At 38.0% G+C, this 14143-nt stretch overlaps 1 protein-coding gene across 4 annotated transcripts in view; it reads right to left on the bottom strand.

Annotated features, from left to right (window-relative positions):
* CDKL4 (cyclin dependent kinase like 4) overlaps positions 1-14143 on the bottom strand; it is a 75547-nt gene that overhangs the window by 45662 nt on the left and 15742 nt on the right. For all 4 annotated transcript variants that reach the window (XM_037807551.1, XM_037807549.1, XM_037807552.1 and 1 more), the window contains exons 3-4: positions 12255-12376; positions 3835-3907 (exon numbers count right to left, since the gene is read on the bottom strand). In XM_037807551.1, the coding sequence (XP_037663479.1) occupies positions 3835-3907; positions 12255-12376 (195 nt within the window). The remainder of the gene's footprint in view (positions 1-3834; positions 3908-12254; positions 12377-14143) is intronic.

Raw genomic sequence — 14143 nt, 5'->3', positions numbered from 1 at the left:
ATATTTGGACGTTTCATATTATGTATCATATCCCTGAGGTCCATTTCGATTTTTTCAATTTTTTTCCCCATTCTTTCGTTTATGCTTTCATTTTCCATTCTGTCATCTTCCAGGTCACTGATTTGTTGTTCAACTTCCTCTAGTCTTGTACTATGAGTGTCCAGAATCTTTTTAATTTGGTCAACAGTTTCTTTAATTTCCATAAGATCATCCATTTTTTAATTTAGTCTTGCAATGTCTTCTTTATGCTCTTCTAGAGTCTTCTTGATTTCCTTCATATCCCGTACTATGGTCTCATTGTTCATCTTTAGTTCTTTGAGTAGCTGCTCTAGGTGCTGTGTCTCTTCTGGTCTTTTGATTTGGGTGCTTGGGCTTGGGTTATCCATATCGTCTGGTTTTTTCATATGCTTTATAATTTTCTGTTGTTTTTGGCCTCGTGGCATTTGCTGAACTTGATAGGGTTCTTTTAGGGTTTGTAGACCTATTGAAGTCCTTATCTCTAATTTATCAGATCTACAGCTTCGTGGAGTACACTTTCTCTAACTAACCAGCAGGTTGCGTCCACGAGCCACCTGTTCTCCACAAGCCAGTTCTCCCCTGCTTAGCCTTTTTGGTGAGTGGGGGAGTGAATCTTGTGGGGCCCAATTGGTGTACCAAGCTTGCGTGTGTAGTTGGTGTTGCCTGCCCTGTATGTGGGGCGTGTTTCTGGGCAGTCGGGGAGGGGGGGTGGCCCTAACAATCAAATCTCCCTGATGATCCTAGAGTTTTAAAGCTGCTGCAATAGTCTAATCCTTCAGTTCAGTCCTGCCACAGTTTGTCTCTGCCACTGACCCACAAGTCTTTGGTATTGGCGTATGGCTCCTGAGACTTGCAAGTGGGCCCCTCTTCCAGGCCGTGCACCCCGGGTCCTCTGTTGAGGGATGACTGTGCTATGTCACAGGTGACTGCCGTCCCCCCAGGGCAGTTCTGGGCTGCTGGGCTGTGTAGGGAGGCTCCCAGTCTGCTCAAATGATGGCTGAATGGGGCTTTGTTAATTCACACTGCTCCACCTTCCCAGCTCTGGGACAATCAGCTGAGATTGCAGGGAAGGCTAATGTCCACGCTCAGTTTTGTGGTGTGTGCCTGTTATTTGAAGCACTTCCGTCACACTGGGTTGTCTGGGGCAGCTCTGGGCTATGGGGCTGGCGATGGGCAGGAGTGTTTCCTGTCCACCAGGATGGTGGCTGTGAGCGGACACCCCCCTTTTCTTGGGAAGTTGTGGTGTTTAGTGAATTTTCTCAGCCACTGGATTATTGCCTTTTGTCTCAGAGCTCTCTTAGTTCTGCTCTTGACTTGATGTGCCCAAATTGCAATTCTTTGAAGCTTTCTGTATTGGGCTTCTTAGAGTAATTGTTTTAGAAAAAGAAAAAAGGATTTAAAAAAAAAAAAAAAGAAAAAAAAGGGCCCTCCTCAGAGATCTAATGGGTTATTGAAATGCTAAGAGACAAAGCAACCAGGGCCATTAAGGCATTAAGGAAAGGTCCACAGGGCAGAGAGATCAGCTTTTCTTTGGGATTTGCATATGCGCCTCAAGGCCTGAGCTCCGCCCTTCCCCTTTCTGTGTTCACCAGAACTCCAAAAATCCTCTGCTTTTATTTTGGAGTTTTTCGTGTTATTTTTTTTTTTCTATGCCTGTCTCCTCTCTGCTGGGCTGGCAGCTGTCAGATTCTCTGCTGTCTGGTCTCAGTCTATCTATGGTATGGAGTATGGATCAGTAGAATGAGTTTCCGAGAAGGGCTACCACTGCAGTTCTCCCTTCTCCTTCCCGGAGCTGGCAGCCCCTCCTCCCACGGGACTGAGCCTGGCAGGGAGGGGCGCGGGTCCCCTGGCCGCAAAAACTTACAGATTTCGCTGATCTCAGCAGTTCGACATTTTCATGAGTGTTGTATGAAGTATGCCCAAAGACAGATTGCTCTGTGGTGTCCAGTCCACGCAGTTCCTGGCTTTTTACCTACTTTCCTGGAGGAGTAACTAAAACTTACAGCTCACCAGTCTGCCATCTTGCCCCGCCCCGGTAAATTGTATTTTAAAAAAATTATTTAACTACCTATAAAACTCCTGCAGCAACCTAAGGTTAACTTTAATATTTCCTATAACATGGTGGAAAGCAACAGAGATATGGATTCAATTCAGCATCATCTTTGGCGAGCATTTGAAAGCACAAGTACTTGCACCATGAAAAACATGTTTATGTACCTTGTGTACAATATTCCTCTATATTTTATTAGTGGGAAATTAAAGCTTCTGTTTTATTTGAACAGAAACTTCTCTGATTTTCTTAACACAAAGGAAGGTTTCTCTATGTATTGAAATTTAGTTCCATGATCTTCAGCTGTCTTTTTCAGCAATCCTAAACTACTTTGGTAAACATTCTGCTGACATCAAAATGACCATATTGAAATCTGCATCCTTGCCTCAATACTGTCTCTGTCTAGGTATCCGCTCAAAAGGTTTAGATATATTTTTTAAAAGAGCTATTATCACAGTAAAAGCACCCAGGAGCCAACCTGAAGAGGCTCCTACTGGCCTAATATGGGACAATTTGAGCATCAGAGAAAACAATGACTACAAAGGCCTGAAATATGGCATATATATAAAAATCTATGAGTTTATAGTGATGTCCCCCCAAAGGAAAAAAAAAAGCAATCTCCATTGTTCACCTTTGGAGGATGCCAAGATACCAATTTATGACTCTGAGTATTGACAAATAGAGGGAAATAATCACATATTTACCTTATTGTATTTTATAGTAACCAGAGTCCATGAGGGTATATTCTTCTCTATTGAATTTCAATTAATGCATACTGAAGGAATGACAGAATTAGAAAATCACCTTCTTTTAACGCTAAAGAACTACTGGATATAGGCACTAATAGGCAATAATCATCAATGGATGCTATAACCATCATGTAAAAGGTTGATAGAGAAATTCATAATGGAGGGGATCAAACTAATACCTCCTGAACCCACTGATCAATTTTAAGATGGTTTAAATGGGACAATCAGACATTATATGCTTCATAATGTGATGCAACAGGAAGTATTCTGCACCACATCTGAAGTATTCTCTAAAAAACTGAAAGTGAATATAATCAAGCCTCTAGACATAAATGCTAATTAAAGGGGAAAGAAGTTAAATTGTGACAGGAAGCAATGGGCCAGCATGATTCCTATTGCACAATATGATGCCTAGACCAGCAGCTTTAGCATAACCTGGGAAAAGGTTAAAAAAGCAAATTCTTGAGCCCCACCCCAGACCCATTAAGTCAGAAACTCTGGGGGTGTGGGCAAGAAGCTGTGTTTTAATAAGTCCTCCAGGGAATTCTCATGCATGCTTACATTTGAGGACTATGGCTCTAAGAAAATAATGGCATGGAAAATGTAAAACTAAACAAGAAAAAAGAGTAGAGGAAGAGGGACTGTTACAGGATAAACGAGTTAAAAGACAATAAAATAAAACCAACCATGGTAGATTGCACTACTGATATTCTGAAAAATTACTTTAACCATTTAAAATTTTTTTCGTGGGAATCATTAGTCCTATGGCAAAGGAAACATTAGGTTTCTACAAAGTTTTAATCTATAAAGAATTAAGTAATCTTATTCTCACAGAAATTGGAAAAGGGCCATGAATAATGCATCACGTTTCCTCACATTCCATAACTTTCTTTGATTTTGCTCTTCTGAGTCTCATCCTCTCTCCTGTCTTGAGCTGTTCAAATAGATCTCTGTGCTACTTAGAAGAAAGGAGCCAGCATGAAGAAATTAACGAATAGATTTAAAAATGTTACTTACGTTATGTTTATGACAGAAATTAAGAGCTTGAAGTGTTTGCCATAATACACTTTTGATCACTCCATCAGCAACTCTGGGGGGAAAAGTAAGAAAAGGAAATGAAAATTTCTAGGCTGTGGTTCCAGGAGCTAAGGCTGAGAATGGAAGTGGGATGGACATGGCATTTCATGACCAAAACATGGTGCAAAGGGTGTCCTGAAAATGTTTTTTTTTTTTTTAATTTTAATGAAAATTGCTTTGCTATTTATTATACTTATGTAATTTTCTTTTGTAATTGAAAATTTTTACATCTGTAAAAATGACCCATGTTTATCACTAAAATACAAACAATATAGAGAAGTAAAGGAAAAAAAAAAGTATCAACTCAAATCTTGCTACCACAAAATAATTGCTGCCATAATTGGTGGCTGTCCCTCCGGCACCTCTATCTTGTTCTCTCTGTATTTACTTTTTTTCATGTTTTAAATAAATTTATTTAACAATGTGATTTTTGACATTTTACTAATTGTAGTATATAATTGCCAAAGTTTCTGATATGCACAAGACAGCCCACTTCAACCAGGGTTATTCCACTGAGTTCATACTTATACAAAGCAAAGAGATCTGATACTTCATCTGTGTGTGAGCAGCTTTTTCACAGTTACATGAAAAAGCTTCCCCCATACTCCCATATATTATAGGTGGCTCGTGTGCATTTATCAAATAGGTGTATGAGTCTAATGATCCCAGATTAGAATTACTGATTTTGGTAGCCAGTGCGACAGAAGTATCTGGAAGTGGGAACATATCAGGTATTCAGCTGCCACTAGTGGGTATCTGAAAGCTTGATCAAAAGAGGCATTGAAACCATGTCTTGTACGCCCCAACATCATGGGCATATGCCCCATGGTTATATGCCCCAACCATGTCTTATATGCCCCAACCTCTATGTATTTTATGGTCTTTACAATGTATCATTGCACTTAGCATTGTCTGCATTTACTTTTTAAATTTAATTTTAAATAAATGCAATCATATGGTTCAAAATTTTAAAAGTATAAAAGTATATCCATGAAAGTCTTTCAGACCTGCTTCTTAGCCACCACTTCATTTTCTGAAGCACCTCCCACCCTTTCAGAAACATTTCATGCATAGAGGTATGATGTATGTGTACATATTAGTGTACTAATATGTAGTGTATGATGTATGTGTACATTTCAGTGGCTGTAGAGGATCTCAATGTATGGATGTTCCATAATTTATAGACCCCACTGGTAAGCAATTATGTTAACCCAACTTGTGTTTCTGTAAACAATACTTCAACGAACATGTGTAACCATTAATATCATTGTAGTTGTACAATTATTTTTAAGATAAGTTCTGGGAGTAAGATTTCCACTTTGATCTTGCAGGGATGAACTTCAGGATGACCCAAGACCTGGTTTTGCAGGAAGGAAGATACACTCGGAAGATTGGCCTTCAATTCATCCAGTTCATGCTGCCGGTAAGCAATCAAACATGTGCTAAAGTTAGAGTTGTTCTGTATGTTACTTACAGATGGTCAACAGGTATGTACATAGACAGGCAAAATGGAGGCCAGGAGGGAATAAAGACCCCATGAGAATGGGGTCTTGATCCTGGCAGAATCCTCCCACTGTGTGGAAGATACTGGGAAGTATCATTGGCAGTTGTATTTTCCACTGGGGAACTTGTATTCTGTCTTGGAATATTCTGCATTGTGTAACTATGTGTGACACTTGGGAGTAGTCATATAACTAAGAGTACTCCAACTTCTACTTAAGCTTCCCTTCTCATGAGAAGTAGTCCCCTAATTTGTATGATGAGGCTGGTTCTACTTTGTTGAGGACCCTCTAATGATCTTACCTGAAGTAGATGCCTTGCAAGAGATACCAATTCTCCTCACTTCTTCCCACCACCTGTCAAGGCCTCCAAACCTTAACTAGAGTCAGACCTCAGGATGCCCTATGGGCCTATTGCAAAGTTAAATGGACGAGGAGAAGATTTACATAGCAAAAAGAACTATAAAGTTTTTCTAATTTTTAATGGAGGATGTATGTAGAAATGGATTCCATGGTGTTGAAACAGAGAGGAAGAAATATGATTTCAGAAAGAAACATGATTTCATTGTAACAAAATGGGTGCACTTATTAGAGATTCTGGTTTCAACAGACTACCTGGAACAGCTAGGAATGGTTCCAGTTGTTGGCTAAATTAGTTTATTGAGACGTGGACTACCTGGTTGCCTATGACAAATGAAGATGAAATGCCAGATATTCATTAGTAAGGAGGCAGAAATCCAAAGATCTGTGGAGATACTGTTGTAGAGAATTTGTCATATGCTACCAGCTCATCCACTCCCAAGTATTTCTCCCAAGAGTATTTAATGGTAGCATTTAAATTATGCTCCTCCCCAAATAAGCACTATTGCTTTCAGTTTTCTATTTTGTAAAGAAGCAGAGTTCCAGACACTTCTACTAGGCTCCTCCTACCTTAAAAGTCTTCACTCCTTTGGTCAGAATGCCAATGGGCTCTTTTCCCACTTGCTAGTGTATCTATTTCAACTATCCAGTTAGAAAATGGGGAAATAGCCCCAGGATGATTTCATGGGCCCACTGGGACCACCCATGAAATGGATTTAAGTCAAAATTCTATTTGCCACCTGAGTCCTAAACCATAGTAGCTGTCAAGGTCACTAGTAATTTGCTATACTTCAGAGCAGTTGTCCAATAATTCCTGACAATGTACAACTGTCCTGGTAAATAAACCACAGGTCATTCTGGGCAGGCTAGGGGGAAGAACTAAGTGTGTGGTGTTATTGTCGGGCTGCTCCTCAAAGACGGCTGACTCCCTTTTACTCATGAGGCTTGAATCTGTGAATTGATTTTGGTTCAGGAATTGGACAAGGGGCTGTGGCTACTGTGGTGATTCAAACCAGACCTCTAGTCACCAGTTTATATAGAAAAATAGAATCTTGGTGATCTGCCCAAATATTTTGGTTTTGGAGAATCCATGGTTAATTAGCCACCATCAAACATCAGATTAAACCATTATGTCATCCCTCTGGCCCTGCTGCCCATTACAGTATCCACGTCCACTGTGCTCGTGGAAGTGAAGTACTGCCACTTGGCCTCAGCCATCTAGGGATGCCATTATCCCCAGTGAAATCAGGAAGCATTTCAAAGGTAGAAGCTTCCCCTTTATTGTCTGGGACATACCAATATATTTCTCTTCAGGATGTTGGTGCTCCCCTCACCATGTATCTCTCAATACTCCAAATGCATTCTCCTCCCTTCATCAACCCACACCCATTCTCTGTGACTAGTTAACTGAGGAAGAAATTCAAGTCTCATTTATAGATGTGCATGATATGCTGTTGCCAGCCAGAAGAGGACTGCTGTATTTGTATAAACCCATGTAGTAGTTTTATAACACCATAATCATTTACAATTATTTCTTTATATATCTGTCTCTTCATTAGACTTTAAGGTTCTTGCAGGCAGTATTATTCTATCATACAGAGTGCATCATATATAGAAGGGAACTCCTCCCTGTTGGCAGGGGTGATCATTCCTAACATATTCCCAATTAACTTACCTACTGGCCTTTGTGGAGCAGAAGTGGATCTTGGAGAATGAGAATAGCTTATCTTAAATTTAAAATTAAACAGTGATGCCAATTGCAGTTGCTCTTATAAATGTATCTCTTTATTGGTGCAAACCCAACAGTCTCAGTAATTAGAATGCAGCTATGGATCTAACAAATGCTGTTTCTCTATCTTGTAAATAGAGAACACAAGAAGCTTTCATGTGGCAGGAAAAGCAGTACACCTTCACTGTCTTACTGCACTGTTGTATCAACTCTTGTCTTTATGCTATCATGTAGTCTTTGAGTCCCTTGAGCATCTCCCCAACCCAAGGCTCTTCCCACAGGCCCATTACATTGATGATCGTATACCTATAGCCAGTCGTTTCTCCTTACTCTGTTAGTTTCCCCTAGTAAACAGGAGTCCAATGGGCTTAGTAGGGGTGCTGTCTGTTTGCTATTCACTGTGGCTGTAATCTAAGTAGGTTTTAGGAAGGGAGTGAAAGTACATGCATGTTTTGAATTAATCACTGCTATCTGGAGCAACCAGCATGTCATTAAAGAGTTCCATACTCTGCATTGTTCCTATTTGCATTCCTCTATGTAGATCCAAGTCTTTGGACTGATGGAGACCACTTCTATACACTGGCACTGCTAAATAAACTTGTAAAACTTAAAGAGTGAAAAGGAGGATAGTTCAGAGATCCCCGGGATTGCTAAATACATATTGAACATAGGAGTTGCCTGAACATGCCTTGTTCTTTCATGCCTTGGTGCCTTTTGATATGTTGTTCCCTCTGTCTAGAATGCGTTCTTCCAAGATTGTCTATCTGGCCAACCCATTTCAAAGTCTCAGCCTAAATGACAATCCCTCCTCAGAATCATCCCTGATTCCCCAAGGCCAACAGATGTTGGAGCTGCTTCTCTTGTGTATTCTCTGCATCAACATTAACAGGTCAACATTACAATTTATAACTGTGACTTTGTATATCTGTCTTCTTTGGATTTCAGGCTTCTTGTGTCTTTATATCTTTGTATCCTCTGCACCAGTGCAAGCACTCAGTGAAATATGTTTTAAATGAAGTGAATGAAAGAATGCTGGACATTGAGGAAGCTGTTAAGATGAATTAGGTATGAGAAATTTATGGTCTAGTAAGGGAGAGAGTACGCACATAAAGCAGGTAATATAAAGTAGTAAGTGTCAAGTATCATGGCAGTGATAAAAATAAAATTCTTGGAGGTGTAGAGGAAGCAATTCCATGTGGACGGAGGAATCTCAGAGATAGGAAAATATCTAGGACTTCACATTTTAAAGATTATAATAGAGAGGAGGAAAGAAGAAATGGCTAGAACACTGTGGGAAGGGATGAGCATGAATTAAGTCCTACAGGCAGGAAGGCTTAGGGTGTGTATGGTGAAGATGTTCAATTAAAATGGTGTACAAACTGTATGTTTTATTTTCAGGGCCTTGAACAGTACTTGAAGTAGGTATAGATTGTCAACTTTATGGAAATGTATGTTAATTAATAAATTAATTTATAGGATGATTGATTGGATCTCTACATACATCTGCCTCTAAGACAATGTACAAAATGTATTTAGCTCATAATAATGTTAAACTGAATTAATTCAACAACTTTAGCTTTTTTAAAATTAATTTTTATGTTAAAGGCAATGCATATGCATCTACTAGAATAATGGGGAAATTTAAAAAACGGAAAAGAAAAAAAGATCGGCCACAATACAATCACCACTGTTAGTGTTTAGGTGTATATCTTTCAAAACTATTTTTAATGCACATATCTATCTGTTCAACCATCTATTTAATCTACATTATTTTTCCAAAATAAATTTTCAGCTACATTCAAAACACTACTTTATAATCTCATTTTTTCACAAACCATCTCATGAACATTTCCCTGGGACATTAACTCTTCTTCTACAGCATGCTTTTTAAAGGGCTGGATGCAAATTGTTCCAGCGTACAACTCTACCAAAATGTATGTAACCAATTCTTTCCTATTAGGCAATTAGGTCATTTTTTGTTACAAATAATGATTTTACATTATTTTACAATAATCTTATACATGATTTTTTGTAACTATCTGATTATTTTCTTTCTACAATTTTCTCTAAATGGAATTTCTGCATCAAAGGGGGGCAAAAGTTTATTCATACACACTGTCAAACTTTCTTCCTAATTATACTCTATCTAGCTATGAACGAGAGGGCCTGATTCCCTAATTGTTAGCACAATGGGTATCCTGAGTTGTGAAAAATTGTTGCCAATTTGATAGGTGAAAAATGGTACCTTATTTTTAATTTTTAAAATTTCTTTGATTAATAGAGAGGATCAAAATGCTTTCATGTATCAGTTATTTTGCTTCCCTTTTTTAAAATGATTTGCTTTTCATGTTCATTGGAATGTTAATTCCGGGAGGGCAGATTTTTTGTGTGTTTCGTTCAGTGCTGTAACCTTACTACCTACAGTAGTGTGCCTGGCACACAGGAATTCACTAAATATTTTTTTTGAGTAAATATATTGTCTAATTGGGTGTTAGTATTTTAAAAAATTGATTTGTAAAATGTGTATGTGTAGATATCAACTTACATTAGTCCTTGATCTCCCAATTTTCTGTCTCTCTTTTAGTTTTGTTTATGGTACTTTTTGCCAAAGGGAATCTCTAAAACTTAAATAGCCCAATCTGTGGAGGTTTCTTCCTTTGCTTTTATGCTTAGAAAAGCATTTCGCACCAAGAGTGTATAATGATTCACCTCTTGTTTTCTTCTAATAATGTTATAGTGCCCAAAAGTGCTAAATAAATGTTAGTAATTCTTACGTCCATCAAGGAATAAACAGGCCCTTTTCCCCTGATTTCCACTGCCACCTTGTTAGTATACTATAATCTTTATATGGACTTGTGATTGTTATTGGACTTCTCAAACTGTTTCACTGGTCTGTCTTTATATTTTTGTGTCATTACCAAACTGTTTTAATTACTGTAGTTTTCTAATGTGATTTAATATTTGCAAAGTTTCCTTTTTTCTTCTTTTTAAAAAATTTTTTGATTGAAAAAATATCCCACTGGGTATTCTGATTAGAATTTTGTGCGATTAAGTAAATTGGGGAAGTGTCACCTTCATAGTATTACTGAATATTTCCAACCAGACACTGCTCATTTAAACAAAATCTTTTATGTACCTTAATAAGTTTTATAATTTTTAATGTAAATTCTGAAAAATTCTTTTTATCTTTATTCCTGTACTTTTTGTTGTTCTATATTTGAATGGCATCCTTCACTAGATTTTCTAAGTTCCTGGTCAATAAAAAGGCTGTTGATTTTTGCCTGTGATATTTGTAGTGCTGTAGTGATTACTGTAGTGAATTCTTTAAGTTTCAATAACTACAAGGTAATTCTCTTAGATATTGTGGGAGAACAATAACATTAGGCAAATAATGAACATTTTGTCTTGTCTCCAAAAGCTATATATCCAATTTGTTTTTCTTATTACATTACATTGGCTAGAACTCTCAGAACAATGTTACATTATAGTGGTGACAACTAATGTCTTTGTCTTCTTTCTCACTTTAATGGAAGTTCTTCTAGTATTTCACCATTGAGTGTATAATTGGCTATTGATGTCAAGAGGGTTTTTATTTTTTATGTTAAGAAACTTACGGTGATTTGGAGCCATGCAGGCCAGAAAAACATGTTCTTAAACTTAATCTATTCCTGTGGGTGTGAACTCGTAAATAGGGCCTTTTGACAAGGTTCATCAGTTAAGGTGTGGCCCACCCCAATCAGGATGGGTCTTAATCCTACTGCTGGAGTTTTTTATAAGGGGAATGAAATTCAGATACAGAGAGAAAGCCAGAGAAGCAAGGAGCTGAAGATCATGGAACCGGGAAGAGAAGGAGGAGGCCAGGAGAGGCCACCAAGTGCTCTGCCATGTGACAGAAGAGCCCAGGACCAAGGATGTGGAGTAACAGGCACCTTATACGTTGCTGGGGGCCCTACAGAATGGTGCACCACCGTGGAGATCCATTTAGTGGTTCCTCAGAAAGTTGAAAACAGAATTATCATAGGACTTGGCAATCCTACTTCTTGTTATAAACCCCAAAGAATTGAAAGCAGGGACATGAACAGATATTTGAACACCAATGTTTATAGCTGTATTATTCACAATAACCAAAAGGTGGAAGCAGCCCAAGTGTCCGTTAACAGATGAAGAGATAAATAAAATGTGCTGTATACATCCAATGGGATATTATTTGGCTGTAAAAAGGAATGAGGTTCTGGTACATACAACAACATGGATGGATCCTGAAAATATTATGCTCAGTTTTAAACATGCTGGACACAAAAGGACAAATAATTTAAGATTCCACTTATATGAAATACCTAGCATAGGCAAAATCACAGAGACAGAAAGTAGATTAGAGGTTATCAGGTGCTGGGGGAGGAGGAAATGAGGGAATTATTACTGCTTAATGGGTACAGAGTTTCTGTTTGAGGTGATGAAAAAGTGGGGTAATAGAAACTTGTCATGGCAGCACAATAATGGGCATGTAATTAATACTACTGAATTATACACATGAAGGTGATGAAAATGAGAAATTTTGAGTTATATATTTGTTACTACAATAAAAAGTTTAAAAATTAAAAAAAAATCAATTTGTTTGCTGTTTGAGTACATCCTGAGACAGGAGAGGGGTAGCCAGATGCATGCAGGGGAGAGAAGGAACTCTGCAAGGATCTGAAATTTGTCATAGTTAATCACACATACGATGAAACTGAGAACTGGCCATACAGGACTTTAGTTTCTAGATTACTTACCCATTTGGGTTTCTTTCCAGCTCATTTAAAAGTGTATGATCACAGTATTCAAAAACTAAGTGCATTTTTCTTTTTCTTCTGAACACCTCAATGAGGTTCACAAGGTTTTGATGTTTTAATTGCTATAAAGGAATTGAAATACAGAGTTTAGGGATCTATTTGTAGTAATAGTTTCTCCCCTTACAATTTTAAGGACTTAAGTCCTTGTTCATCATTTTCTATGCATCTCTTGTGGAGAATTTCATTACAGTTACAAGAGAAACTGCTCTTAGTAAGAATCATAGAATCTTAAATTGGGAGAAATTTAAGATTTCATCTAATCTACCCATAATAGAAGGTAACCAAACCACTTAAAACTTACTAGCAAATAAAGCAAGCAGAGCACACAAATTAAAACACAAGTACTAAAACCAAAAATACTTTATGTGTTTTGTGGAAACTTGAATTATCTAAGTCATAAAATAGATTGAATTAAAAGTTGAGTAAATGATTGCATGCTATGGACTATATTTAACAGCAATACCTTACTAGAACCACACCAGTACTAGGGGTAACTAATTGGGGCGGGGGGGGGGGATAAGGGGTTTGGGGTGTTTTGGGTTTTCTTTTATGTGTGGCTGTGTATATCTGCTACTTTCCTGTAGTGGTTAAGCTAAGCCTACTTATAACATGCCTTAAGAGTCGCCACCAGAGAACCTCTTTGGTTGCTCAGATTTGGCCTCTTTCTCTCTAAGCCAGCTCTGCAAATAAACTCATTTCCCTCCCTGCTATGTGGGACATGACTGTCAGGGATGTAAGTCACCCTAACAACATGGGACATGACTCCCAGGGATGAGCCTGGCCCTGGCACCATGAGATTGAGAATGCTTTCTTGACCAAAAGGGAGAAAAGGAATGTAACCAAATAAGGTTTCAGTGGCTGAGAGATTTCAAATACAGTCGAGAGGTCATTCTGGAGGTTACTCTTATGCAAGCCTCAGCCAGGTATTAAAAATTGCCATGATATGTCAAGTCCCAACCAACAGTATTCCTGAAAACCCTAAAGAAAACCCAGAGTTCTAAGACCCCATGAAAGTTTTACTTATTAAGTTTGTTTTCCAGAAAATTAAAACTTCCAGATTGCTCCTATGCCAGATAAGCCCTGAAACTCAGACATACCATTTTCTCCCAGAACATCAACCAGTTGCATTCCCCTACCCCACAATGTCGACACCCATTTTCAACATGAAGCTAGAAGGGTCATTGCCCAAATATCCCTGAAGACTTAGAAAACGATCAAATGAGAGGGAGGAGTTGTAATAGAGAAATTAGGTTTTAACAAATGATTATGACTACTGAATCATTAGATAGATATTTCTTTTTAGTTTTAGTTGCTAGTGTGTTAGAACAGTCAGAAGGAAACACCTGAAATTGTGGAACTGTAATCTATACTACACTTTGAAATCTGCTATATAACTAGCTGTTAAACAGTATCTTGAAATTTATCACTTTTCTGTATATATGTTATATTTCACAATAAAAAATATTTATAAAAAGTTGAGGAAATGGAACTTATTGAGTAGGAACTACAAAAATCATCAATAGCCACTTAGCTTTCATATTGTCATGGAAATGTCAGTTCGATTCCAACCAGCCTGGACTCTAGTGTTGTAGGGGTGGCTCTCAGCAACACTGGATCACAACCCTCAACGCTGATTAAACTGCCTATTCTACGAGATCCCACAGGAAGCCTGTTTTATTTATTGCATATTCATTTCTATCCTTTGATTCTATCGTTGTCTCTTATGCTTAGATATTTTACATGTTAAATTCTATTCCCAAACTGAAGCATTTCTCCATACAGCTTTAGTTTAATATTGTAGAAAAAAAAAAGTAAATTCTGAATAAGAT

The sequence above is a fragment of the Choloepus didactylus genome, chromosome 17 (assembly GCF_015220235.1).
Source record: "Choloepus didactylus isolate mChoDid1 chromosome 17, mChoDid1.pri, whole genome shotgun sequence".
Lineage (NCBI taxonomy): Eukaryota > Metazoa > Chordata > Mammalia > Pilosa > Megalonychidae > Choloepus > Choloepus didactylus.
Note: the sequence above shows the minus strand (reverse complement) of the source record. Positions and strands in the feature narration are given on the sequence as shown.